The 27,897-nt window shown below is 40.8% G+C and overlaps 1 protein-coding gene across 4 annotated transcripts in view; it reads left to right on the top strand.

Moving 5' to 3' along the window:
• The window catches only part of CD44 (CD44 molecule (IN blood group)), an 86,679-nt gene extending 59,135 nt beyond the window's left edge, over nucleotides 1-27,544 (top strand). For 2 of the 4 annotated variants that reach the window (XM_080931480.1, XM_080931479.1), the window contains 8 exons: nucleotides 1,023-1,148; nucleotides 4,590-4,691; nucleotides 6,345-6,434; nucleotides 7,317-7,523; nucleotides 10,267-10,335; nucleotides 14,499-14,570; nucleotides 16,563-16,641; nucleotides 24,492-27,544. In XM_080931480.1, coding sequence (XP_080787606.1) covers nucleotides 1,023-1,148; nucleotides 4,590-4,691; nucleotides 6,345-6,434; nucleotides 7,317-7,523; nucleotides 10,267-10,335; nucleotides 14,499-14,570; nucleotides 16,563-16,641; nucleotides 24,492-24,696 — 950 coding nt within the window. In that variant the 3' untranslated portion in view covers nucleotides 24,697-27,544. Of the gene's footprint in view, nucleotides 1-1,013; nucleotides 1,149-4,589; nucleotides 4,692-6,344; nucleotides 6,435-7,316; nucleotides 7,524-10,266; nucleotides 10,336-14,498; nucleotides 14,571-16,562; nucleotides 16,642-24,491 lie in introns of all 4 variants that reach the window. The other 2 variants (XM_080931481.1, XM_080931482.1) reach the window with 2 other exon arrangements.
• Nucleotides 27,545-27,897: the final 353 nt, after the last annotated feature.

The raw sequence follows: 27,897 nt of genomic DNA, 5'->3' as shown, positions 1-27,897 counted from the left end.
TCAAAAACCTAGCATTGGGGCATTGGATCCTAGCATTAAAAAAATCTTTTGTTCTTACCTATTTCTTCAATATCACCTCAAGCATATTACTGTTTAATCACATTTACAAGACATTTTCTCTATTCTACAACTGTAGGGATGTGGGAATTAGAGTTAAGTCTTACCATCTCTGAAGAATGTTGGATGATAACATATCTCTGCAAGCTCTGGTGAATGATTTCTTTGTCTGCATGACTAAACACTGGGATTCACCCTGCCCTGCAAAGCGTGTGAATTCCATGTTATCACTTGGTATCAGTGGGAAATATCTCCATGTTTCCATCTGCAATATGGACTCTGACTTTCTTTGCAATGCATGGCAACTTATAAGTGAATCACTAGTAGAACAACAGGTTTGGTGACTAGCTCCTTGGTGTGTTTATTTCTAAGGGGTGCTATTGTAATCTTTCTTCTTTTTCTTCTACTGTGGCACAGACTAAAACAAAGGCATAATCCATGTGCCCACATGCCATTTGTCATTTTTAGAACACAATGCTTCTAATGGATTCTATCTCTGCTTTTGGGATGAGTACCACTTTCATGCTCATTACTTGGAAAGCTATCATCGAAGTCTTCTGTATATCACCACCAGCTCACTGTGCATTTCACTGTGGGATGTGTTTGTCTCAGAGTGACATCATGCACTTGAGCTCTTATACCTCTTTCTTTAGAGACTGTAGCAGCATGTGTCGAGAATTACTTCATCTTCCCTTGACGCCTATAACTCAACCTCTATCCATCACAGGACTTGTTAATACTATGCTTCCTTTAGCTCCCATAATGGTGACCAAGAAAATGAGCATAAATGAAGTCAAACCTGGGAAATATCTTAAACTGATGCAGCTTCTTGTCCTCAGTACTAGAAAGCTATTCTTATTATCATCTCTAGAGAATAAAATCTTTTTTAAAAAGTCAATCAATATATCCCTGACCAAATGCCAATTAACATTTTGACAATTGTTTGAACTGCATAGCCACAACAGCCTCAGCCCACAACAGCCACTCAAGTCAAAGAATGACAACACAGAGTCAAGAGGACATCTCCTGGACCAATTTCTTCGACCCAATCTCACATCCCATGGGACAAGGTCATCAAACAGAAGGCAAGGGTAATAGCCTCTGAGACTTTTTAATGTATTGTGTTTTTAGAATCGAAGTGCCTTTCCTTTTGAAATGTGGCATGGATTTTTAGTTCATCCTACTTTCCTAAGCATCCTCATGTGTCTCCAACAATAAGTTTGTAGATGCAAGTTGGTAGAGTGGATATGCGCATCCAGATACATGCAAAGTTCTATTTAGAGAGTAAAGAATTTGCCAGGAAGGTTAAGACAGTTAATCTTAGGCTGACAAGAGTAGAATTTATTTCTCCTAAAGGAGAGGTGGGTTATTTCTTTCTTTAAGGTGGTCTTGCTCATAGCCCAAGCTGGTCTTCAATTCTTGATGATCCTCCTGCCTCAGTCTCCTGAGTGCTGGGATTGCATATTCTAACATGCCTTTGAAGTCCAAAGATTTCAAAAAGAACAACAAATAATGAATTTAGCGATTGCCTCCATTATATATTCAAAGATAAACTTCGGTTTTGGTAGAGAAATCCAAGTGGTTAAAAAAGTTGGTGAATAGTTAATGTAAATAAAGAACTTAATGACTCAGAAAACTTTAAAGCCACTCATTCTTGCCTCATTTAGAGATAATGTGGTATTTAAGGATTCAGGATTTGGAACATTCTTGGCCCTTCTTGGTGGCTGTAAATTTAGTGAATAGACAACTCGTACATGAGACAAGCACAATTAAGCAATTTAATAAATATGAGTTGTAGTTTTACAAGAAAGAAAAGTTATAAATTATTTCACTGATTTTTATATTTAAGAGAAATTTCCTTTTATTGTGACAGCAGCAGCCTGTTTGACAGAAATATCAAGAATTGATAGCCTCTCCATCTCAGTACTCAACAAATAGAAGACTGTTTATATTACACTTTTGAGTAGAGTCATTTGTTGTTTTATTTGTTTGTTTGTTTATTTTTAAAAATATCCTTATAACAAAATATAACATTCTAAAAATAACTGATAGAGGGGTAAATTTTTTCAGGGAAGTTTCACTTAGATTTATTTTCTGGATATAAATTTCCAGTCTTACGATCTACGTATATTTGAATTGAAATTCATCCTAATAATTCAGTGAGAATATAATTCCATATTGGAGCACTAAAAAATTATCTCCAAAGTAAAGCAAAAACTCACATAATTTTCTCTTTTAGAAATACTCTCTTATCCCAATATTAGTGAACAGACATGCTGTAGAATCCATGTATGGAAGCATACAGTTAAGCTTGTAAGGTATTAGAGACACAACGATGTGCCATCCATACTTACACTTGACTTAAAAGTCAGCTGACAAAAGAAAACCCACTTAGTAGCACAATAGATCTGACAATATGCATCAGTAATAAATAGAAAAAAGTCATACTTTCGATATGAACACTAAAGAAATTTAGAACACCACATACTTCCTGGAGACTATTAAAAAAAGAATTTAATATAATTTTTGGGAAAAAGGGGGGGGCAAAAACCTGTGTAGTCAGAAAAAGGAAGTAAGGTGGAGAACCTTTTGAAAAGAAGACTCATGTAAACTGATCCACAGAGGAAGAAAAGCCAGGCATGCATGTACATCACTATACCTGGATAAATCTGGTCTAAAAGGGGGGGAAACGTGTTTGAAATGACCAGGCTTGGACTGTTATGTTAGATTATTAAAAGACCATAGGCAAGACTGGGTACACAGTTTTAAGTGCTTAGTTTCTGGAGATGGGGCTCCATAGAGAATCCTGGCAAAACAAACAAACAAACAATCACAAAGTATAAGAACTCCAGAGTCATTATTAAGTTTCCAACATGATTGCATTGTGAGTAAATACATCAAGAAAAAGATGTTAGGTTTCCTAGGTAGCCCAAATCTCCAGAAATGACTTCAAATTGCACTACAGGAGGGTTTCTGGTGATTAAATAAAAGCCAGTATTCCTCAGAAACTTTGGAGTTCCCATTTGACAAAAGGGGTCATTTCCCTTAACTCCAGCAGAAGAGACATATGGCTCTTCATTAATATACACTTATGTCTGTGTGTCAAAGCCCATGCTGGCCTGCAAGTACCTGTTACAATATATCAAAACCCGCATCCTAGTTCCTTGGGCTTCCCTAACCCCAGCTCCTCACCTTCCTAATACCAGGCTTTCTCTACTGTTCACACGTACTCTCTCACTTGTGTTCCATTTTCTATCTCTTGCTACCTATTTCTACCTTTCTATTTTTCTATCTATCTCTACCATTTTTTTCCTCTCTCCCTCTTTTCTAGCCTTGATCATCTATCTCCACATCTCCAATCTGATGGCCATGTTCAGTCTACTTCTTTATTTCTCTGCTCTGGACCCTTCCAGATGCCTCTGAATGCTCTCTCTCTTTCTCACAATTTCCTCTCATAGCTACAATAACAATCTTAACCATATCATGGACTTGTCACATTGGCAGATTCTTTACTGTGCCTCCTCACATACACAAGATAGTTATCTTCTACCATACATGATAGAAAATTTCTTATAAAAGGAAAAATGAACAAGAGTGGATGTAGGCCCTCTGTAGACAAGGTCTTTTACGGGTGGGATATCGATTTGAAATTTTGATTGTGGGTAACTGGCCTTTGTTCTTTGAAATCTGGAAAATAGAATCAGCCACACATTTTTCTCTAACAGAGATATTGTCTGTCTTTACTTTTATCATGTAAAGGCTGCTGGGCACCACCCAAGGTGGGTGTCTGTATCTCAGTACTTTCCACTGGAGTCATCCAGAGGAACTGGAGTGGGTGGATTGAGTAAATTGTAGAGTTCGCAATATTGATGCTCTTTATGGATTGCTCGGTCCCTGTTTCACTCTGAACTTATTATTTCAGCCCAAAAGATCTGTGATAACTATTGGAAAAATCAGTCTTTTAAATTACTTCTGGGAGATTTTCACACCACTCAACACTATAATCATAATTCTCAAGATGCTTCATGCTTTTATTTATAGGAAAATGATTCTTATTTGTCCGAGGGCACTTCCTGTTGTCTCCACTTAGGTATATAGGGTCATGTGTGGATATATATTTTGTGTCTGTTTTGTGAAACAAACGCAAAGAGACAAAAAGGGAAACAAGGGAAACCACTGTCTGTTTGAAAACTTTTTATTGTTGTTTTGTTTGGCCTGGTGACCAGGAGATGCTTTTCTATGTTATTTGTCTCCATGTGTCTGACTGTACTTATCTATCTTACAATGAAGCAAGTAACACATGAGTTATGTGTCTGTCCCTTTGCAAAGACCATGAGCCCCATTGTGTGCTTGTGTAATATTCTGTGATGTTCCTGAAGAAACAATCATTTAACCCAATTCTGGACATGTGAACCTGTCCTTTCCTCTCACCAGGCTGAATGTAAACATTACTTGGCCATAAGACTTAAATGGCCCTCAGATCATTTCCCAGCATAGGGAGTATGACAGTAACATCAATTTGATTCCTTCAGATACAGACTCCAGTTATAGTACAACCCTCCAGCCTACTGCAGCTCCAAATACCCATTTTGTGGAAGACTTGAACAGGACAGGACCACTTTCAGTGACAACTCGTAAGGATAATGACACACAGCCCCTTTCTTGACCTGGCTATCTTCTTCACATCTTGCTCATATTGGTCAAGATGTTGCATTTGGTGATGGAACGGTGGCAGTCTTTGCTAGGTGGCTTAGCTCAGCCAGGGTCTGAATCTGTTTTCACTGTCGGCCTTTATTGTAGAGTATCTTCTAACCCAAATTTATTTTCATCCAGGCTTCATTCCAGAGTCAACAACTTGTTATTAACAAAGAGATATGGAAATATCATTCATCTCCATTTTCTATCTCTAACTAGTCATGTGACTCTGAAGACCATCACTAGAAGAATGTTGTCTCTATGTTTTAGCTGACTTTTTGGCTCCCACCCTTCTTCCCGGCCAGGCAAAAGAATTATTGCTTTCATGACTGTGTAAAGACATATGAGGGCCAGATCATTAAAGTTAATGGAGAAATCACATGCAGCTTTTAGAGGACGGATGAAGCATGTTGTCCATAATTGACTAAGGTGGTGGCATCTATGGAATTAAAAGGAACCATTTGCTACCATATTTCTCTATCGCTAAACATCTACTAGGAAGAAATATGAAAATTTTACTACCCTAAATTTTCAACAGATTTATAAGGATAGCCCACAGATCAACCTAAAGCCATTTACAAATTTTTGGCAGAATATCAAAGAAATCCCAAATCAAGAAGACCTAATTTCACTGCTTGCTGCACATAATGGAGCCCTTTGAGCATAGGAAAAAAGCCACCAGGCCTGTGTTGATTGTCATCAATGTAAATAGCACCATGTTAGGCATCAAAGGAGACATAAAAATATATAAATGGCCCTAGCCAATGCAAGACTTGCATTTCCACTTTATGTTACTGTTGCCTTTTTTCCTGATGTTTGCTTTAGGATTTGGTGAATGTCTCTCTCCTGGTTATATTTGTTTGTTGGTGCGCATGGCTGATGGGTGTGTTTTATGGGGCTTTTGCACCTGTGGCTCGGAGGTCAGTACCTTTCTTGGAAAAACACAAAAGAAAAGAATTCAAAACAACCAAAGTGATTTCAGATATGGGCAATACTTCCATCTCAATTTGATACATATCACTGAGGACCCTGTGTTTACCCAGGCAAGCATTTCCTCGGTGCAGTCAAGAGAAACCCTGCTAAAGAGGAGACCACAGCCCTACTAAAAAAGTAGTAACTCAAATGCAATGCTCTTTACAAGAGAATGATTTGCTTCCTTATAAAGTTGCTACGAGTTCACTGATGGAGATGAGCTTTTTCTTTTGTGTCCACATGCACTACATAGCAATGTTTTCCTTATACTCTAACTTCTAGGCAATCTTATGGTTGAGGGGAAACTGAAGTTACAGCATCTCTTTCCAGGTCTCTGTGATCTTAGTTTCTGGGATGCTTGCTGCAGCTGGGTCGAGGTGGTCCAGGGTGGGCAATGTATTGGCTTTTTCATCAGATTGGAACTTCTCTGAGAGGCAAATAAGCTAACAAGGGACAAAATATAATCTTTCTGTATCTTTGACTCAATCAGCGGATGATGAAAGGCACAAATATCATTCTCCCATTGCATCTGTCCATCTGATATTCTATGCTAGACTTTCCATGTGGGTCCATGTTTTATGGTTCCTAATTAACAGTGGCTTCATCCCTCATTGAAACAGCACAGAATCCTTCTCAGAACTTCTCTACATTACATGAAGAGCTGGAAGAAGACGAAGACCATCCAACAACTTCTATTCTGCCATCTAGCAGTAAGAATCATAAAGTCCAACTGGCTTTTAAGCAGAAATCAAGGCATTATGGTATCTTTGTGGTATCTTTGGTGATGGTACTTTTGTAGTATCTTTGATGCTGGTGCTTTGTAGGATCTTTGGTGGTGGTACTTTTATGGTATCTTTGGTGGCGGTACTTCTGTTGCCTGTTTTTATCCATTATTTTTGATCAAAGGGTGTGTCTGGCAGTGATCTCTGATTGTTCTGCTTCATAGACCTTTTAGAAGCCATTGTGCATTATGTACAAACTTTTCTGCCAAATGCTGAATTTTAAAGATTAGTAACTTGGTTTAATAATGATGTTTATTTCTGTAGGATTTCTTTGATATCCATTGAACTAATATTATATCTGATTTGTCTTCTGGACCATAGCTCTGTGGTATTGGTGACTCTGAAGAATGCTCTCCTATCACAGAAAAGAAAATTTAAGTCAGTTGACTCAGGTCTTTTGGATCTTGAGCTTACTATTCCAATTGCAGGCAGAATGGTTTCACCTTTCCATCCAATGGCTTGTTTTTACTCCTTCCTCAGAGGTAGATCCAACTGAGACAAAACGATCAAAATTCTGTAATACCTGAGGTGACATCAAGGTCACAATGGGATAACCACATACCCTTTATGGGTCAGACAATTCTTTACCAAATGCCTCTTCTGTGTAGTAAGTAGTCACCAAAATCTTTCCTGTTGAGTGCTACCTGGCTGGTGTCTTGCAAAACATTGTTTTCGTTCAGTACTATTTGCTTTTGGTCTTGGAGAACAAGTAGAAAGATGTCTCAGCAACATTACCTTCTAAGGACAAGCACACATGGTGGGTGGTGGCCTTACAGGTGTGGGCTTATCATTCACTCCACCTCCATGCAGCTAAGAGTGGTGGCAAGGATGCAAGAAGAGGTGAAAGTCTTCCCAGAGATACAACTACTTCATTGGAAGGCTATACCCTGCATTACCCAGACCCAATGGAAAACAGGACTCTCTTCCCAGTGACCCCTGCTAAGACTGAGGTCTTTGGAGAAACTGAAGTGACTGTTGCTACTGACTCCAATTTTAATGTTGATGGCTCCTTACCAGGTAATTTAGCCATTTGTCATCTGGCTTTCTTCTCTGGAAAAACAACATATATATTTTCCTATTGTAGGGGATATTTTCTGTGCAAGCTGTGATTAGATTACTTTCTACTGTGGGGATGGCTTTCATTATTGGTCATCAATTATATTGTCAGCAAACGTAGACTTATTTGCGATAAACTAATGCTTTCATTTCCTGGTGTAACATCTTTTTTGTGTGTGTGACTTAGTTCATATGGTAGATTTTCTTGCTTTGTCTTTTCTTCATCCTTTGATATATTTACTTGAATCACATGAAATTGATATTTTGATATATGAAAATAGTTGAATATTAGCAATTTCATTTTATTCAAATAATATATTCTACCTATTTAGTGGAACATTCTAATATTACAAAACATCCAAATGACTTTCAAATGCTGGTGTCTGCTCTGAAATTGCTTTGTTTTATTTTTGGTGATGGGTTGGTATATAAACCTTTTCTATTCGTGGTGTGCTTCAAAGTTTATGGTTTACTATTAATAAACTGAGACCCTCATTTTATTGTAGTAGTAATTATATGACTTATTCAGTTAAGTCTGACATGGACCCAAAATGAAACTTTTATGTCAAATAAGCAATCCTCTGTACTTCTCTTCTTCATTTATTTGTTTGTGTTAAGAAATAACACTACAGACAGGGAAATTGGAAAGAGATTTCTGTGTCTAAGAAACTAGACACTTTCTCCCACTAGTGCCTGTAACCAGGGTTCCTCTTACCATTCAATCACTGACACAGTAAAGATAAACAAGTTTAACTATAAATGTGTACACACATGTAAATACATCTAATTTGGAGAAAGATCCTACTTCCTCCACTCTCCCAAAAGACAAAGATAAGAAAATGATCTCATGGGAATCCCATATGCAAAGCAGATGGCAGTGGTGACATTCTGATTGACAGAGGGATGGAAAATCCAGGGTGTTATATGCTTGACACGTTCCCTCTGACTTCCCACTCTAAGGCTTCAAGAAAAGGTGCTTTAAAAATAGCAACTTCAGCAGTCTTGGCAAAACCAAACCCCCTTAGACTCTGAAGGCTTTTGGTTAGTGTCCTTATTAATAATCTTCTTTTCCTCATTAAAACCTTCGAGTGCTATTGTTAGATTCATCAGAATGAATCAAAGGAGTACCACAAACATGCTAAATGCTAAAGTGGCCCTGTGTATAATGGATGTGTATTTAAAATAAAAGCTTAGATATAGTTTCTTCGGTGGTTTGCAGAGTCTAATTGCTAGCAAATGAAACACTTTCTACCAAATTAGCGCTGCCATGCGCTGATCCCATCTGATCCATGTAAGAATGGCAATAGTGCCCAGGGAGGGGGCATCCTTCAGTTCTTTGTGAATTCAGTGATTAGCAAATGATCTCATTCTCATTTCCCTGTTTTAATCCAGAAGAATTACAGAATGTGTTTTCCTGATCATAAATATTTCTGTACACCGAATGTAATGCAGTGAAACATGCAATGGCAGTTGTGGTGATGGGCCCGGTGTAGGTCATGGCTTTGGAAATGGTGACTTTGGTGGTGGGACTCTTGCCGAGGCATTTCGTCAAGTGCTGTGGTCTGTTATTTCAATCCTTCTCCAACGAACAACGTGGTTTCTCTGTAATAAAGTTATGCCTAGTTACAAGCAAGTCCACTTCTTCTAACCAGGGAATCACATACAGAGCATCTCATCGTATTCTTTTTCTAGGCACCCTTGGTAATGATCTGTACCAACACTGGGAACCCCTGTTCTCTGTGTATCTTTGTTTCCTATATGGTTAGATCTTTGGATATAAAGTTAGCTGGTCTTGAGTTTGTCTCTACCTAAAGCTTTCTGGTGATGGGTATTAGAGAAGAAGGGGTCATATCAGTGATTTGTTGATCATGCTGGTTTACGCTTTTAAAGAAAACATGAAGACCTCTTCTGATACCCAGCTTCATGTCATTCACACCATTTCAACTGATTCTTATTACATTAAAGTTTGACCTTTCTCCTCTCTGGATAGTTTATTTTTCCCTTTGAGCCTTTGCCTCCTTCATTCCTAAGACTTTGTTTCAGATTCCAAGAAACCTCTTTTCATGCTGTATGGTCTGAGCCCCAGGGCACCATTTAAATGAATGTATTCCAGCATCACAATTCTTAGCCAAGCTATGAAGTATCTCATTCAAAACTCAGCCCAGTGAAAGCATCATAGTATGTTTCTAAGAGTAGTCCTTAGCTCTGTTCTTGGATTTCTATCCACAAGATATTTTGAGTGCATATCCAGCATGGCCTATGCCACCTAGGTTTCCTTGATTTTGATTAGGGATCTAGCCTGTTCATCAATGTTTTCAAGGATGAGCAGTGTTGTCATTAGCAGACGATAGCTTGTGAAAACACAACCGAGTGAAAGAAAGATGACAGTGTGAACTGAGACACAATGCTAACTGTTCTTTTCAAATTTTTATTGGATATTCTCTTTATTTACATTTCAAAGGTTATACCCTTCCCCCCACTCCCCTCCCTTGAGACCCTCAACTTGATTCCATGAAGGTGCTCCCTCTCCCAATCACTCGCTCCACCTCGGTGCCTTGGCTGATGATGATGATGTTGTTGTTCTCATGAGGGTGCAAACCTTTCAGCTATTTCAGTCTCTTCTTTAGATCTTTCTTTGGGGTCCCCATGTTCAGTCTGATGTTTAGCTGTAAGCATTTTCATCTGTTATTGCTTATTATTCTAGGTAATCGAGACTCATCCATGGACCCCAGAGAGGGTTTCCACACTGTGACTCAGGGATCCGAATTAGCTGGTGAGTTTAAAATGTTTAGTCACTGTTAAAATCTCTGAATCCGGTGATAACTAATGAAGCATGTGTCAGTATCCCTAGAGAATTGTTTCACACTTTAAAAAAAAACATGCATTTTCAGTCACAGGGAAGGCTTATTAAGTCACTTTGCTGGACCACACCCCAAAGTTTCTGATTCAGTAGGTCTGGGGTGGAGTTCAAGCATTTGTATATTTAATAAATTCCTAGTCATCCTGATACTGCTGGGATGGGCACTTGGACAACTAACACTCTAGAAAAAGGGCTTCTGTATGAAAGGGTCTGGAAAAATTCAAGCAGTACTTCTCTGCTGGATAATTTTATGGCAACTTAACACAGCTAGCATCATCGGAGAGAAAGGAACCTCAATGGAGAAAATGCCTTCATAAGACTAGGCTGTAGACAAGCCTGTAGGACATTGTCTTAGTTAGTGATTGGTGTGAGGTGGCTCAACTTGTAGGTGAGACCATTGCTCAGCTGGCGGTCCTGTATTCTACAAGAAAGCAAACTGAGTAAGTCACCAAGAGCAAGCTAGTAAGAAGTACCTTCTTCCATGGACTCTGTATCAGCTGCCTCCAGCCAGATTTGAGTTTCTTCTACCTTGCCTTCCCTCAACAGACTGTGACACATAAGCCAAATAAACCCTTTCATCCCCAAATGGCTTTTGGTCCTGGTGTTCATCACAGCAATAGTAACCCTAACAAGAACAACCCCATTTTACACTGCCCCATTATGGAGTCAGTAAGAGAGCTCTTCAGGCATAAAATAGCTTGGCTTGGATCTTCATTCCTCTACCTATAAATTGAGCAAGATGATGACAGGGTCTGAGATTCAATGTCCTAGCTGGAGATAGTGTCACAGGGAACCCTTTACAGACCAAATGATAGAACAAATACCTGAAAGTGTTTAGCATACATCGGAAAATGTAGCCAGCATTTCAGAATTTACTGTGTGCCAGGAAGATTAAGCAAAGCATTTTATTGCTTCATTGAACTATATGGAACTGATATTTCTGTGGCACAAGTGATCCTAACACCAGGGAATTTAGAGCTCGTTTACTCTTAACATATCTAATTACCTTCACACCCTATAATATGTGAAGACACTATTATCGTCATCTTCTTACAGATGGGGAGACTGAGGTAAGAGGTAAGAAAGGTCAGAGGAGAGAAGCAACTTGCCAAGTTGATATGACTAGAGAGTGGTGGAGCTAGGTTCCAAGCTTGGGGTCTCATATTGCCTCTCTTAAGCCCAGTCTGGAAGAAAATTCCATAATGACCATAATTACTGCCAGACATGAATTGTTAGGCTGCTGTCGGCCGTGACTCAGATCAACCCCTGGAAACATTACTCCAGGCAGCAAACTCTGAAATGAGGCAAGCTTACGTCTCACCCCTAATGCTGGGGTTACAGAGATGTTCTCTTGGCACCTCCTTCTGTGAGCTCCTGATTATTACAAATCTATGTGCTCCATAGGCTCCAGGGAATCCATACAAATTAGTAGCCTCTGCGGCATGAGTCTGGGGCAAGTGCAGCCTCTAGTGCTTAAGTGAATGTGAGGATGGATATTAACATGGTGGCTCTAATCACAGTTCTGAAATGTAGGAGCTCTGGGGTGTAGGCTTCTTTAGAAACCATCCTAAAATAGAGAGTGATATTTCAATGTCGCCGGGATCTTTAGCACATTTAGCCTTCCCCAGCTTTTGTTTCCTTGTTTTCCTTGTTAATAAAAACAAACCTCATCTCACGAACCTCAGTAATCTAGGTTTTGTGTAAAAGTCATGGTACTGAGAAAATAAGAGATTGCTGTTTGAAGGCACAGTTTCCAAAGCCAAGAGCTCCCTACATCTATGGGTGTGGCCTGTGGAGCAGCGGAGATTTCATAAAGAAGCTTGCTGGAAGCTCCCAGTCTTTTCCTCATTCAGATGGATACACTTTGCATGAGGGTTTGAGTTATCCAAGGCACTCTCCTTCAGCTGATTTGTGTGCTCCATTCTCTGCTGCCTTTCTCACAGTTGAAGCCAACTGAATGATCTGTGTGCCCATGTCTGGGGTTGGGCCACATTTCCAAACTGGTGTGTCCAGTGCCACGCTTTGCAGAACTTGTTCTTCAGGCCTGTTCTACCCTGGTTAGATTTATGGAGCTCTTGAGCAGAAGGGAAACCTTCTGTCTGTGGCCCATCCTTTTGGGCTTTTGCTTGAAGTGAGAACCAGGTGGGTGGGAACTGGTCTTTTTCCTTTGGCACCTGTGCAAGTGTCTATTGTTGAAACAGGAGGTTTCATCCTGTGTACACACCTAGATCTTTCCTTGCTAGGAGCACTTCTTTGGAAAAGGAAAATAAATAGATTATGATCTATTAATGGCCTTCTTTTCAAATATCAAAGGCTGCTATGAGTCAGACAAAAGAGACCAGTAGGAGTGACTTTACCTTTACAGTGGTTTTTCAAGGCCAAAGTTCTCCAGTTTGGAGGCCGATATGCCATGACTTGTGCATGCAAAACCTGCCAGTTGCCCAGGACACTATTGTTGCTCAGTGGGTAGAAAAACTGTCCTGGACTCTTTTGAGATCTGTGTAGGAGAGGCCGCTCTCAGAATAAGATGAGGTCTGTTGAAACAACACAGAAGTTACTTGGCCCTGTTTTGTTTGATCAAATGCATCAAATGTACAAACCAAGCTATCCTATGTAGTTAGATTTCAGCATTCACTCTGCAAAGTCTAAAGTTTGACCATCTTGGATATTTTTCTTTGAGCCCACCTATCCTGACCAATGGGATAACCAGTCTTGCCTAGGCTTTTCTCTCCTTGATGGGCTTCAAGATTCCAGGTCAGGTGGCTATTTAGTGGCAAGGAGTAAAGGAAGAAAGGAAATAGAAAATCAAAATGTTTCCTTTTAGATGTGGCATCTTCCTTGTTTTGAAAAAGCTCCGAACTGTGACTCAGTTTGTCTTCTCAAAATGCATTTTTGCAAGTTGGGCCTTTTGTTCATTTCCTCATTTTGTCTTTCGACAATAGAAAGCATTCATTTTTTCTATTATGTTTCACTATATTAGCATAAACTCTAATAACCTCCTCTTATTTATAGACAAAAAAGGGACAGTGCGAGCCCTCCCCCTCCCACGGCAAAAATGAAATTGTCCTTCACTTTAGTACCTACAATGTCCATACTAGTCTGCTTTCTGTTCTTGTGATAAAGGTCTTCACCAAAGTAACTTGGGGTGGGGGAGGCCTATTTGATTTTCATATCCCAAATCATGGATCACTGAAGAAAGTCAGGGCAGGCTCCTGAAAGCAGAGGTCGTGTAGGAATGCTACTACTTATAGCTTGTTCTCTATGGATGCTCGGCTTGAAATCTCATACCACCCAGGACCATTTGTCTGGGGCAGCACTACCCTGAGAAGCTGGGCTCTCCCTTATCAATCATCAAGAAAGTTCCCCCACAGATTGACTGATCTGAGGGGCCCATTGTCACATTTGAAATTCCCTCTTCACACATGACTTGGGCTTGCATGTATCAAGTTGATAAAAACTCACCAGCACACTTTGCATGTGGCTTACTTTGAACTTTCTGAAGCATGTAAATACATTAGGGATATTATTAAAATGAAACTATTGTTTCTAGAGGTTTTGAGTGTTGCTCCAGATTTTTGTATTTGTAGCAAGCTACCCAGGGAGGGGGGTCCTGTTGTTCTCAGGTACTAATAAATACACACAACTACTACCACCACATACTTCTTTAAGCTTCTGTGAGATGACAATGAAGTGGTTTCTGTTATGATCCTCACTTTAAAAGTGAGAAAACAGAGCATTAGAGGTAATGACTTGACCAGCCACAGTTGCTAATAAGAAGCTGGGTTTTATTAAAGCCAGGGTTGACTAGCTCTGGAGTTTAAATTCACACATTGCCCATCACTGTTCCCTGTAAGAAAAATGACATTTGTAAGCTGTGGCTTAGTCACACCGGACTTTCTTGAGAGATGAGGAGAGATGACATCTTTTGCCTAACACTTTATAACAATCTGTACCTTGATCCTATTTAAAGTTTCTAGTGAGACAGTGGTTGGAGGGAAGCCCACAATGCTGTGTAATAAACTCCTGGGTCTGGATTCCAAACCCAAGTTGAAAGAGCTTATTGAATTTCCCCTTAGGACACTCAAGTGGAAATCAAGACAGTGGAGTGACCACACCTTCTGGCCCTGCTAGGAGACCTCAGATTCCAGGTGAGTTTCACACCATGAAGCAAACATCAGGTAATTACAGCAAGATTCTCAGAATGTCCTAGACGATATTTCATCAAATGCCCATCTGACTCCCCTCTGCAAGTTTAGATATTAATAAAGATATCACAGTCTCCCTGCAGCCCTCTTTGTTTTCCCCTTTAGGTACCCATGAGATGAATGAGCTTGCATTGAGGCCTACCCCAAAGAACTGGTGCATCCGTTACTAAGGCATTTTCCCCCACGAATAAATGGATCACCCAGAGAACCCCATGGCACACCCGAGTCCCTCATAGCTCAACCCAATTTCCCATATATTTCTGGAACTGAGATAAAATGTGTCATTCTCTTACATTGGCAGGCAGGGACTAGATACCAATCATCTGTGTTGGCTGGAGTGAAAACATTCCTCCGGTCCCCAAACTACTCTTCCTTGAGGGACAGTCGGCTAATGCAGCCAGAAGAAACTTTTTATAAAGTCTTACACATGCAGGGAGAGAACTTTGACATCTGGCTGTCCCATGATATAAGATCTAGTATTTGATGCAATTTCTTCTTTTAGTTTGGGGTCAAAAATGAGCATGTTTAAAGGGGGGGGGGAATTCCACAAAGGAAGCTTCCCTTTATGTTGCAAATTACCCTTCTAACCCTTTCTTTGGAGGGCTCCAAAACAGCTTCCCTTGTGGGCCTTGCTCCTTTGTCTCAGCTTACTGACCACCTGAGGAGTCAGGACATGTACAAAGAAGAAGTGGACATTCAGGGAGGAGTGGGCAGAGGATGGCAGGCTGAACTCACGCTTGAGGATTGTCCGGGTTTAGTGAGAGGAAACGAGGGCAGCTCAGTGCTGAAGGCCAGGCTGAGTAGGGGGAGGAAGAACAGCAACAGCATCTTCCTAAAAGTGTCACTGCTTCCTCGAAATGAACTAAAGGGGATGCACGGTCTGAAGGAAGAAGAAAGCAAGACTTCCGAGGGAAACAGTGACTGACAAATCCCTGTTTTTTTTTCTTTCCCAAGCCTTCATTTACCACACACATCTGCAGCTGAATTGAGTTTAAAACATATGCATAACATTGCATCAGTCCACAAGTGATACATAATTATCCAGTAGACTTTAGAAACTATAGCTTAGAAAATGGATGGAAATGTCAATCATTTGCTGTATCTCAATACTCACAAGTGTTAAGGCTACAATCTTAATTGACGTTCTTCCTAATATATTCTTCCAAAGTAATTTATTTCAAAACTGCCACATGTGCTATTTGGCTAATATTTTCTGCTTGTCAGTCCCAACTGTGTCATTAGGTACCTTTCCCTTGAATTATGTATCATATAACAAAATGTATAAATCCTCACCCATTTATTTAATCCCTCACCAATAAACATTAGGTCAGTTTCAACTTTTATTTGTCTAAACAACATAATGATGGGCATCATTAACGCTAACTTTGAGATCCTCTAGCTTTTTAGAAGTGCAAATATTAAATCAAAGGCACAAGTAATTCGGAGTCTGTCGTCAGGGGAGATGGATGGTTGAAATGGTGGAAGGTGTCTCCCTTTTTTTACCCTTACGATGGGAACAACCTCTGCTCACTAGATTATGAACCTCGTCTTTATTTTGAACGAAATGCAGGTCAGATGCTCTTGCACAGTCATGGAATGTTTCTGTGAAAAGAAACACAAATTTCCTTTAATCCACTTAGCATTTCACCAAAAACATGTACAGGCTTCAATGGGTTGCTTAATATCTTTTTTGTTTGTTTGTTTGTTTGTTTGTTTGAAAGCATTTTTATTCTGGAAGAACTATTGATAGAAGAAGCCTGTTGGATGAATGTTTATAGCAAAGTCTGTCTTTATAGCTGAGCTATTGTTCAAACCTCTCTGCAGAGCTGACTGGGGCCTTTTATTTGGATCAGATCAATTTTTAAATTGCATTTGATTTTATTTCCTAAAGTATGTTTGTGAGGCTGACATATATATGTCCTTTCTTCACACCAGAATGGCTCATCATCTTGGCATCCCTCCTGGCACTGGCTCTGATTCTTGCTGTTTGCATTGCTGTCAACAGTAGGAGAAGGTAAGAGAGGGTGGCCCTTGAAACTTTCCTCTTTGAAGGGCATCGTGGAACTTGGGTTTTATATCCATGTTGCTCAGACTGTAGCCCTTGTAACTGCCAGCCTTGGCACCCTGGAGCTTGTTAGACATGTAGGGTTTTTTGCCTGACAAAGTTCCTGCATTAGAGTCTGCACTTTACTAAGATCCCAGGGAGTCCTGCCTGTATCGTAGTTTAAGAAGCCTTTCTCTACTCCATTCTTTAGAGAACTAAGACATCTATGATGATTGGAACCCCTCCTTTAAATAGTGGTCAAGTTTTACTGTTCCTTAACTTTTTGTGGTTAAACCCTATGGTGACTCTCAGAAGTTATGAAATAGTTTACTGGGAAGACACATAAAGTGCATATTCAGCTATTGGCTCACTAAACAAATATTAACTAAGCTCTCCCAAGGTTTAAAATGCTGCATAACAAATCAAGACTTGGTCATCCTCTTTTGACCATTGGAAACTTATGGAACCTTCTAGAATCTTTGCCCCAGATTGGCATGGGCCTGTTTGTTGCTTGTTTCTCTTTAAGGATGGTATTTTGTGTTTTATGAAAGATCCAATTGAAGGGATTCAGGGCATTGCCTAAGGAAATCTTCCTCAGTGAGGTCTATGAAGCACTGATAAACTTTCCTAGGCTAGAGAGGGCAAATGGACTCTTTGCATCCTTGAAACCCTTTCTCCCACAGTAACAAAGGCTCTGTATTCTGAAAGTCATTTACATAGTGTGCATATATAATTAATTTATAACTAGCTTCTCACTAGAGTGCTATCTAAGGTGAAATTCGGGGCAATAGTAACTCTAGCACCAAGAGATGGGAACTTTAAGCCAGGACACACAAAACAAGAACAAAAAAACAAAACAACAACAACAAAAACTAAATCTAAGTTCCTTCCCAGATATTTTAAAGATTCATTTTTTTCCCTAAGTGTCTGCTGCAGACATTAAGCTTTTTGTAAATATCCATTAGATTGCCTCTTGGAAGGTTGGGCTTAGCTGGGTTGCCTCTGCTGTGCCTCTAAATCACCTCACAGGCCCCAAATGCTTTGGATTCTGAGAAGTCAGGAAGAATTACACACTTTGTTGTTCAGAAACAATAAGCAACTATTTCCAGTGCCCTGCACAGTCTCTGAAGGGTTTCTCATCATCTGCAGAAACCAAATAAAGCTGTTTTACAGTGCTTAGAATTCTTGGGAATGCTCACTCAAATCTGCTGCTGCCTATGTCTGAGGATATAAGAAAAATATTAGTCATGAGTGCTGACTATTCGTGGAACAAAACTTGGGGAAAATCTGACAGACCTTCTATGGGCCCCTTCAATTAGATGAAAACAAATATGGCAGCTGGGGAAGCCCTTTAAAGAGCTTTTATTCTTCCTCTTGGTGTTCCTGTTTTCTCTTGGATTATTTTTGCTCAATTAAATATGAATTTCCTTTTGTTTGGAATCAGCCTTTGATTTCAGGCCCTAGAATGTGTCACATGTACAGTCCATAAGCTTTACAGGTGTCACCATGGAGATGTCCCAGATGCTGTTGGTGTAGAGGCCCCTCCTTCAGCATCTCAGCTGTCCCAGAGAGCAGTTGGAGTCTGCACATTATAGCATCTTATCCCTCATGGCTCCCTGTCTCCTAAGCAGCAAAGAAAGGATCTCATGGCCTCCTCTCTCCTTGTTCCCAGGCCAGCCATCACCCTAGCAACCTGCAAACAGGGACAGGCAGAAGCTGGCTAAGCCAGTCTCTTGCAGGGAAAGCAGCTTCATGAACTCCATAAATTACTGTGTCCTGATTTGATAATTGAAAACAGATTTGCCACACTGCTGAAAAGTGGTTGAAGACTGCGTGGGCCCCTTAATGTGTGTTGTGTTCCTAAGGCTGATAGCCTGTCTCTCATCCTGTTAGAGGGCGGGAGCCTTTCTGCTTTGAGCACTGCATTTCAGAAAGTTATTGAACCCTATTTCCATCAAAGAAAGTTTGGTCCCGAGGGGATCCATTTATTCAACAAGCATCCTTTGCAGGAATCTATAGCTATTAGCATGAATGAGGAGAGAGAGAAAATGAAGAGCACGTCTCTTCTCTAAAAGAGTCTTGAGGTTTAATGTGTGGAGGCCTAAGACCGGCTTGACGGCTGGGACGGCGGTTCTGTTAGTAACGTATTGCTGTGAACAAATGAGGGCCTGAGACTCATGGCCTCAGAATACACGTAAAAAGCTGCTCGTGGTGGTGTGATCTCAGCATGGGGAGGCACTGGGGAGGCAGACAGGAGTCTTCCCCTGGAGCTTGCTGCTCAGTCCAGTGAAATTGGTGAGCTCCAGGTTCGGTGAGGAAAAACCTGTTTCAATAAAGAATGTGGAGAGTGACTCAGAAAAGTCACCCAGCATTGACCTTTGTCCTCCATGATCATATGTGTCAAGAAGCCAATAAACCCAAAGGCATGCACAAGTGTGCGTGGCACACACACACACACACACACACACACACACACACACACACCACACCACACCCTTGGTGCTCATTGCACCAGAGATGACATTAGTCACAGACACTAATTCCCTCTGCTTCCATTACAAAGTCTCTGAATGATGCTGATGGTTAGGGGGATCTGAGAGATGGCTTAGCACTGGCTGCTCTTAAGGAGGACCCATGTCCGGTTCCCAGCACCCACATGGTGGCTCACAACCACCTATAACTCTAGTTCCATGAATCTACCACCCTCCTCTGGACTCTGAGGGAAACTGGCAAACATGTGGTACACATATATACATGCAGGCAAAGTACCTAAGCACATAAAATAAAAATAAACAATCACTTTTTTTTTGGAAAGACTCTGGGTGGGAGTACTTCATGAGTTTCTCAACTTTCCCCACCCTTAACATGATCCATACTCGCTTTCCCTGTTGCCCTTCATAAAACCAGGGGCTTGAATTATAGCTTTCTGTTCTCCCCATAAGAGCAAGTTGTATCAGGAGTCAGTTGCGTTGGTAGATATTGGATGAGGCCCAACAGTAGCAGCCCTTAGGCGCCTACCCCTTGATGAATTTATCTGATGTGTCTGGAAAGGAGAAAAGCCACAAAGGCCTTGCCAAAGAAGGCTTCAGAATTCAGGACTCATCTCAAAAGATTCTATGCTGGCTGTGCAGAGCAGGTCCATCAGCCTTCTCTTTCATGAGAATAATGGTATTTTTAGGGAACCTTTCTCTAGCCATAAATCTCCATGATTTGGTAAGCTTTCCTTGCTGTTGTATAGCAGTCGAGCTTTGTCTGATCTTTGCTCACTTGAACTGGCTCTGGATCCTAGAATAGTGCTGTCCATGAGACTTCCTCCAGGGATGATCATGTTCCACGTCTCCTGTCTAAGCTACAATCACAGTGACTTTAGACTCATTCTATCATGAAAGTAAGATGTTCCCCCAACCCCCACAGGCAAAAGTTTAATTTAGGAATAATATGAGCTAAAGGAAGGGCATGTAATAGCATGGGTTTGGAGATGCCCAGGCTGCACATAAACAGAGAAAAGAGCAGTAAAACAAAGCATTCTGTTGGGTGCCTGGAGGTAGCTAGAGTGTTAATCACGAGGATGCATTTGTTAAAACAGATTTTAAGAAGCAAATTTTAAATTGCCCTTTGTTTAAATTTAAGTGCACATAAGACTGGGCATGGTGGCACACACCTGTAATCCTAGCAAGCTAAAGCTGGAGAACCATGGATGTGAGGCCAGCCTATCAACATAGCAAGACCTGTCTCAAAGTAAACAGGTCAGACAAACAGCCACATGTGTCTGGTAACTATTATATTAGACGGCACATCTCTAGTACACTGCAAAAAAAGAATTCATAAATATCTGAGGGGATTTGGAAATAGAAAAGCCATAAAAAAAAAAATTACCAAGTTATTTGCCTAAGTAGAGGTAAATTCCAGAATGCTCTAAAAATATGTTATCTGAATCCAGCGCCTGGTCTGCCCACCCTTTCCAGTATAAATCCAGGGCTGGCTCATTTCCCTTCCTGTGTTTGCTGTGTGTTCTGTAGTGCATGTAGTTCAAGAGAAGAAGAGATGAGGCTTTATAAGGACACCTGGTCTCTCAGACATAACTTTAAAGTTACCAGATGTAGTGTAGCACTGAACACCACTCTTGGATTCAGTCTCTCATTTCCAGAAACCCCTTCAGCGCCCATCTTCTTTGCTGAGAAAGAAGTATAACTAAGAAAAAGAAAAAAAATATCAGAATAGTCTTACAAATAGTCTTAAAAGTGCTCATTAAACTCCCAGAGCACTTGATGTTGCATTGTTTCTTAGGGAAATCCTAAGTAACCTTCCTGAAAGAACATAGACAGAAATCTAGATGTCTGTGGGTTAACATAGTGGGCATGTCTATCTGTCTGCTCTTACACACTTTTAAGTCAGTTCCTTTAGAAAAGTGGTTCTCAGCCTGGGTTGTGACCCCTTTGGGGGGGTCGAACAACCCTTTCACAGGGGTTGCCTAAGACCATCCTGCATATTAGATATTTGCAATTCATAACAGTAACAAAATTACATTATGAAGTAATGAAGTAATAACAAAAATAATTTTATAGTTGGAGGTCATCACAACATGGAGAATAATATAGTCTTAGGAAGGTTGAAAAACTGATTTAGAGTCACAGAGACAATCTTGTCCTGCCTGCATGAATAGACATATTTTTATCCTTACAAAGCACTTTCTTGTTTTTCATCCTACCTCTCAACAATCTGGTTGATAAGCAAATGAGACTTAGTTAAGTTAGGCAAACTTCCTCTAAGAATGCAGGCAATGTCAGAGGAGAGTTTGGAATAATACAGGCAGTGTTCTCCGCCAGCTTTTGAGTTAACTTGCCAAAGCATAGAGAAAGGCAGGTGGTGAGCTGGGGTTGTTAGGCTCACAGCCTGATCTCTGGAAGCTCTAATAGGCAGGCTTAGCCACCCATTCTCAATAGGCCGGTGAAACAGGCAAAGCAGAGACAGAGGTGGTAGACAATGTGACCATTGGGAGGAGGTAGAAATAAAGATATACCATGACAATCCTTCCACTAAATCTGTCTCCAAAGTCCAGACATGAAGTTTAAGTGTAAATAGAGGACAATATGTATGGTCAGCTAAGCAATCCCAGTGATGGCAATACCCCACCTGTCACTGGCCCAGTATTGTGTGGATTCCAAGATATCTGGCCTGGTAGTTGTTAAAGTTGCGGGAAAGATGCAAAATCTCTTTCCCAAGGTCCCCTCTGGCTTGCACTAAGGTTCAGCTTTTCCTTCTTCCAAGTATGAGATTCTTTGAAAATGCTAATTTCTTGGTGTCCCATGTTTCAGTGGCCTGATAGCCCAAAGGAGGGGAACAAAGGTCTCCATATGGTGCCATCATTTCTGTGAGGACGGTTACAGTGAAAGCAGACAAAGAAACCATTAGAGTTCATGTCACATGGCTTCCGTTCTAATAACAGCAATCTGCAGGTCTTGAGTGCTTACTATATTCTGGCTCTTCTGATCATCCCGGGTCTTAGTTTGTTCGATGCACAGTATTCACAATGGCAGTAGATAGCAGTCCATTGAGTCCCCACGATCCTGTGAGGCTGACAGTCTAACAGTCGGACTTCACAAGCACATAAACAGAGGCTCAGAGAAGTCAAGTGACTACTCCAGACTACGAAGCTGCACCCTGCTGTCTACACAGACCTTGCCGGTGTCCCCAGCCCTCGGCCATTTGTTGCACAGTTGAAACATCTTCCCTTCCATCCGTCCGCACACCTGTGCTCAGGGACACAAGGTCTGCTTCCTGTTGAGGCAGTATATTTTCTACTTCCCAAACAAGAGGTTAAAGTTTATGGCCTTGGCTGTCTTACAGGGAAGAGCTTATGATCACAAATAATAGACATTTGGTTTCTTGAGTTCAAAATATCCAACAGCAAAATGAGTTCCAACATCATACTGTTTCTAAACCTCTAGCACAGACAGAACCAGGCAGAGCACAGACACTTAATCCTGGAGCTGAAGATCTGAATATGGTCTTGGTCTTGCTCATGTGACCTCAAGCAAGCTTTAAAATTTTTTTTTAAGATTTATTTATTTTATGTGAGTACATTAACATGGTTGCTGTCTTCACACACACCAGAAGAGGGCATCGTATCTCATTACAGATGGTTGTGATCCACCATGTGGTTGCTGGGAATTGAACGCAGGACCTCTGGAAGAGCAGTCAGTGCTCTTAACCGCTGAGCCATCTCTCCAGTGCTCAAGCAAACCTTAAAAGTGCCCTGGCCCTCATTTCTCACTGCTGTAAAATGGGAGTGATTGCCACTTTAGTGAGGGTTACAGCAACTTCTTGTGCTTTGCCTAGAGTTAACCATGCATTTAATAAATGTTCATCCATTTCCTTCCATCATAGCTGGGAAGCTGTAACACTTGGCTTCCATTAGCCCAACCTAACTGCTAGGTGCGCAGCAACAAACAGGTTACAACAAAGAGAAAGCTTTGAATAAGGCTGGGAGGGTCCAGGCAGTGCCATGAGAATCAAAAGGACAGGTCAGAGTCACACTTTACCAAAGAAGCCCTTCTTCTGCTTTCGGATCTTGGGTCACATTGCTAAGAAACCTTAAAGTGGCAGGAACGGTTTATCTTCTGTTGGTATCAAATGTCCTGTTGCAGGACTACGCGGAAGTTAACCAGCAGTTTGTGGGCAGGAAAGAAATCAATGTGGCCTTATCCTTCTGGAACACTGTTGCTTTCTTACCCTCCACTCGAGCTGCAATGATTCTGACAAGGCGGCACACTGTTGACTGAAAGAGGAAGTGGCCGAACTTTCTTGAGTACACAGATCAAAATGATTTACGATCATAGTCGTCATGGTTTATCTGAGCCTGTGGAACTATAATGCTTCAGAGGCAAACATTTGCACTGCAGATTTGGGGCCTGGGGCTCCAGAGTCAGAAGGATCAGGGTCCTTACTCTTAAGTCGTGTGTTGACTAACTACAAAGACTGTTGGATGTTCACGTCCCTGAGCGCTTCTTTAACTCTAACGGGGCATAGGATGTAACACTAGCTTTGGCTTTCTACACCCTTGATTTAGAAGCCTCTGCAGTGTGGTGGTTTATTGTTTGTTATTTTAAGAACCAGGGACCTAATGTGAGCAGTGGTTCTCTATATGTGAGTCCCGACCCCTGGCGGGGTGGGGGGATTGAATGACTCACAGGGGTCACATGTCAGATATCCTGCATATCAGATATTTACATTGTGATTTATAACACTAGCAAAATCTGAAGTAACAATGAAGATTATTTAATGGTTGGGGTCACGTGGTAGACTGTGATTGAAGAGTTGCCGCGTTAGGAAGGTTGGGAACCAGTGACCTAGAGCATCAGACATACTAGGCAAGTACTCTAACCACTAGCTACATCCTCAGTGCTTTCTGTGAGTTATCCAGGCTGACCTGGAACTTAATTTTGTGGTCCAGGAAGGCCTTGAACTTGTGATCTTCCTGTTTCAGCCTCCAGAGCAGCTTCAAGTACAGGCTGTTAAACTTCAGACTCTCGGGCCTAGCTCTAGATCCTTCTGATTTCTTCTTCAGCAGATTAGATAGATGATTTCCACTTTGGAAAAGTTCCCTTTGATGCTAGATAAGGGAATCTCAGTTTAAGAAGTGCTGGAGTCAGGAAGATGAAGTAGAGAAAGTACCATGTTCAGTTCGGGGCCCATAGGAAGGCCGTGCTAAGTTGTACTGATGATCACGATGATATCCCCAAGGGTTCGGGTCATGATGACAATCGTTGGTTGGTTGATTTCTACACCCTTTCTCATATGATGTTTTTAAAAATCATCAGGTGTGGGCAGAAGAAAAAGCTCGTGATCAACAGTGGCAATGGAACGGTGGAGGACAGGAAACCAAGTGAGCTCAACGGGGAGGCCAGCAAGTCTCAGGAAATGGTGCATTTGGTGAACAAGGAACCATCAGAGACTCCTGACCAGTTTATGACAGCCGATGAGACCCGGAATCTGCAGAGTGTGGACATGAAGATTGGGGTGTAGTGCCTATGCCATTAACTTGAAAAGACACCACATTTGGAAACATGTCGTTACTGGGAGCTGGGACCCTTAACAGATGCAATGTGCTACTGATTATTTTTATTGGGGATTATTTTTAGCATAAACTTTTCTATTCCTTTTTTATTTTTATTTTTTATGTCTGTTCCAATTTATGAAAATAGCATTGCTTTCTGAAATGAGGGCCCAAAGAGTACTCCATTAAGAATTTGCCTCTTCCAGTTCCTTCCTAGAGGCCTTGAAATTACCAGGGTATGCTACCATAGGCTTCTACCAAATGAATATTCTTGGTCCCTATTGAACCTTATTCCTACCCAAAGTCCCAGGTAACATCCACCAACTAAGGATTTTCCACAGAGCTTAGAGAGATTGATCTCTGGGAGGAAATTTGAATGGGTCCATATTGCCTCTCAGCAGTCCAATCCTTAGGAATTGCTTTCCAGTGGGGTGGGAGACCAGGTGTACTGGTTACACACTCTCTTTATAGACTCCCTTCTGCTGGAAAAATTTCAGATGCCTCTGAGAGATCCCCAAAGGGTGACGCTATTTATCTTTAGTAAGCTATTTATCTTCGTTTTTTGAAATATCAAACCCTGGAGGTCCTTTGTTCAGTATGATTTTTTTTCATTTTGTTTTTTTTTTTTTTTTTTTAGGTTATTTTGTCAGAAGCATAACAGGGTATAAGTTGATTCAAAATAAATACCTGTCCATCTTCTATCTTGACCTGTTGTGCTATGTTTCAAATTAGCAAAATCTGAGTCTTTGTAGAACATCAGTATGACCTCAGTTTGGTTCTCCTAAATTCATGTTTAGAGTATCTGTGCCTGGCTTGGCACAGATGAATCTCACAGAATATCAAGGACAGGAGTACTGTTTTCATTCTCGGGCTATCAAAGGGGTCTCTCTCCTGTTCAAGTATCTGAACTGGGAGTAGGACAGTTTCAGTTCCCTTTGTTCTTTGGTGACCCTTTCTCTTTCTTAAAGGGCACATTAAGTTTTATATCTTACAGCTTTTGCTGTCCTGTTTCATAGAGACTGATCTTATTAGTGATTTCACAAAACAGAGTGGTGGGAGACTTGTGACACCTTATGGTAAAAGGGGAAGCCAGTGTGACAGTGTGGATGGTGAGCAGGTGTGATGTCCAACCCCCATCCCACACTTTCCTTGGCTACGTTTATTGATGCTTTCACAAACCAGTTGGTACTTAGAATCAGTTCCCCAGGGAATCCCTCAAAAAGCCACAGGAATGCCCACCACTGGAATCTTATCACCCGATGAGCAGGTTGATGGTTTCACAAAAGGAGAATGCTCTTACCCTCTGACCTCATAGTTTTCACGTACTAGGCAAGTGTTTGTTTTTCTGCCAGGATGCCCCATTGCTCCTGGATCTTCACAGGTGCCTTGTAGAAGAAATTAAATCTATAAAATAAGGCTTTCTCTAAATTAGAACTTCCTTTCTAAGGTTCCCATTTTTTTTTTTTTTTTTTTTTTTTACTGTTGACTAAATTTATATGTTTAATGGTTTTTTTTCCAAATAAAAACAAACACAAAAAAAGGAGAAAATTTTAGCACCTGAATCATGTTTGCATTTATATCAAGAGTGGATTTGAAGGTTTTGTTTAAAGGAGATATACCGATTTTCTGACACTCATTGTGAGTCTCAGCTCTTTTTACAAAATTCCAGTGTCTCTCCTTTCCTGCCCAGCTCTCTCCAGAGCCATGGTTCTCAGAGACTTTCTCTTTCTCTGTGAATACTATTAGCCAGTTCCATATTTAGACACCTGGTTTTCTTGTTCAAATAGACACTAGATGATTCTTTGCTATTCTCTACTGGTATTAGAATGTTCCCTGTCCTTAGAGCTGTCCTGGACTACCATACCCACAACAGGCTCCCTGGCGCTCTTTAACCTATATGCAGGAAGCCACTCCGGTATTGGCCATAAAAGGGGTCTGTCAAGCTCTCCATGACCCCTTGATGCCCTTTGAGGGCACAAGAAGGGTCATGCAAGACTCAGGTCCAGAGATGATTCTCCCCCTGTTTTAGAAATGTGCACTCGTTGGGTTGTGGTAGGATATTGTTTGCTATAGTGGTGATGATTTTGGTAGCACAACTGGACTTTGTGTTACTCCTGCTAATGACTTACCAGATGATTTGAGCTAAGTCATTGAACTGGGGTCTTGTTAATAAAAGTAACAGGCTTGAAGTGAGTGATTTTGTAAAGTACTAGGAGCACTTACAGTGTTATTTTACCACCAGTCATGAATTTCTCATGTACATGAAGGCTTTCCTTCAATTTGCCTTGGGTAAAAAAATCAAATGAGGTGAACGATGCCTTCATTTCTATATTTTGTATGTTCTATCTAGATAAAACGGGTGTCAATATAAACCTTTAAAAAGCTTTATATTGATATTCATAACAGCAAGACGTGGCTGTTAGCTAAAATCCACCCAAGACTGTCACAGCAAAGTAGAAACAGCCACCTTCTTTGGAAAAGTAAAATGTTCATAAGAACAAGGAGTGCCCACTCTGATGTCCTGTGTCTTTGTGTAAGTCCTATGTGTTGCCTTTTCAAACATAGCCAACTGCTAGCTGTGTACAATGAGTTTCTCTGTTGTTCCTTTGACGTTTCAGAGGCCACCCTCTTCTTTTCTAGTTTTTGTATATTTATTGATTGGTTAATAATAGTGAGGAAAACATGATGTGTATATTACCCAGTTGAAAGTATGTATTGGAAAATATTAAAAAAGCCATAAGAAATTGAACCCAGGCTCTCTGATGTGAGGGTCTGGGAAGTGGAGAGGGACAGAAAGTGATTGTCTGGATGTCTGAATAAAATGGAAGAAGTCAGAAGCAGCTGACATCACGTTCCTTTGTTTTCTTTGCTCACCCCACTCCTTATTTTTCTTCTGTTTTGGTTTTCATTTTGTTTTATGTTTGTTTCTTTGTTTAAAACAGGATTTCATAGAGCTTAGGCTGGTACTGAACTCACTATATAGCTGAAAATAACCTTAAGCCCTTTATCTTCATTTTCTTACATATGTACATTGTGTGTTTGTGTGTGTGTGTGTGTATGTGTGTGTGTGTGTGTGTGTGGTATATATGTGTGCATGCATGTTCATATGTATCAGAAACACATACAGGAGTGGACATGCATGTTGAAGCCTGAGGTGGATATCCGAAGTC

The sequence above is a fragment of the Micromys minutus genome (genome assembly GCF_963924665.1).
Source record: "Micromys minutus genome assembly, chromosome: 17".
NCBI classification, from domain to species: domain Eukaryota; kingdom Metazoa; phylum Chordata; class Mammalia; order Rodentia; family Muridae; genus Micromys; species Micromys minutus.
The sequence above is the reverse complement of the archived record's forward strand: the minus strand, read 5'-3'. Positions and strand labels throughout refer to the sequence as shown.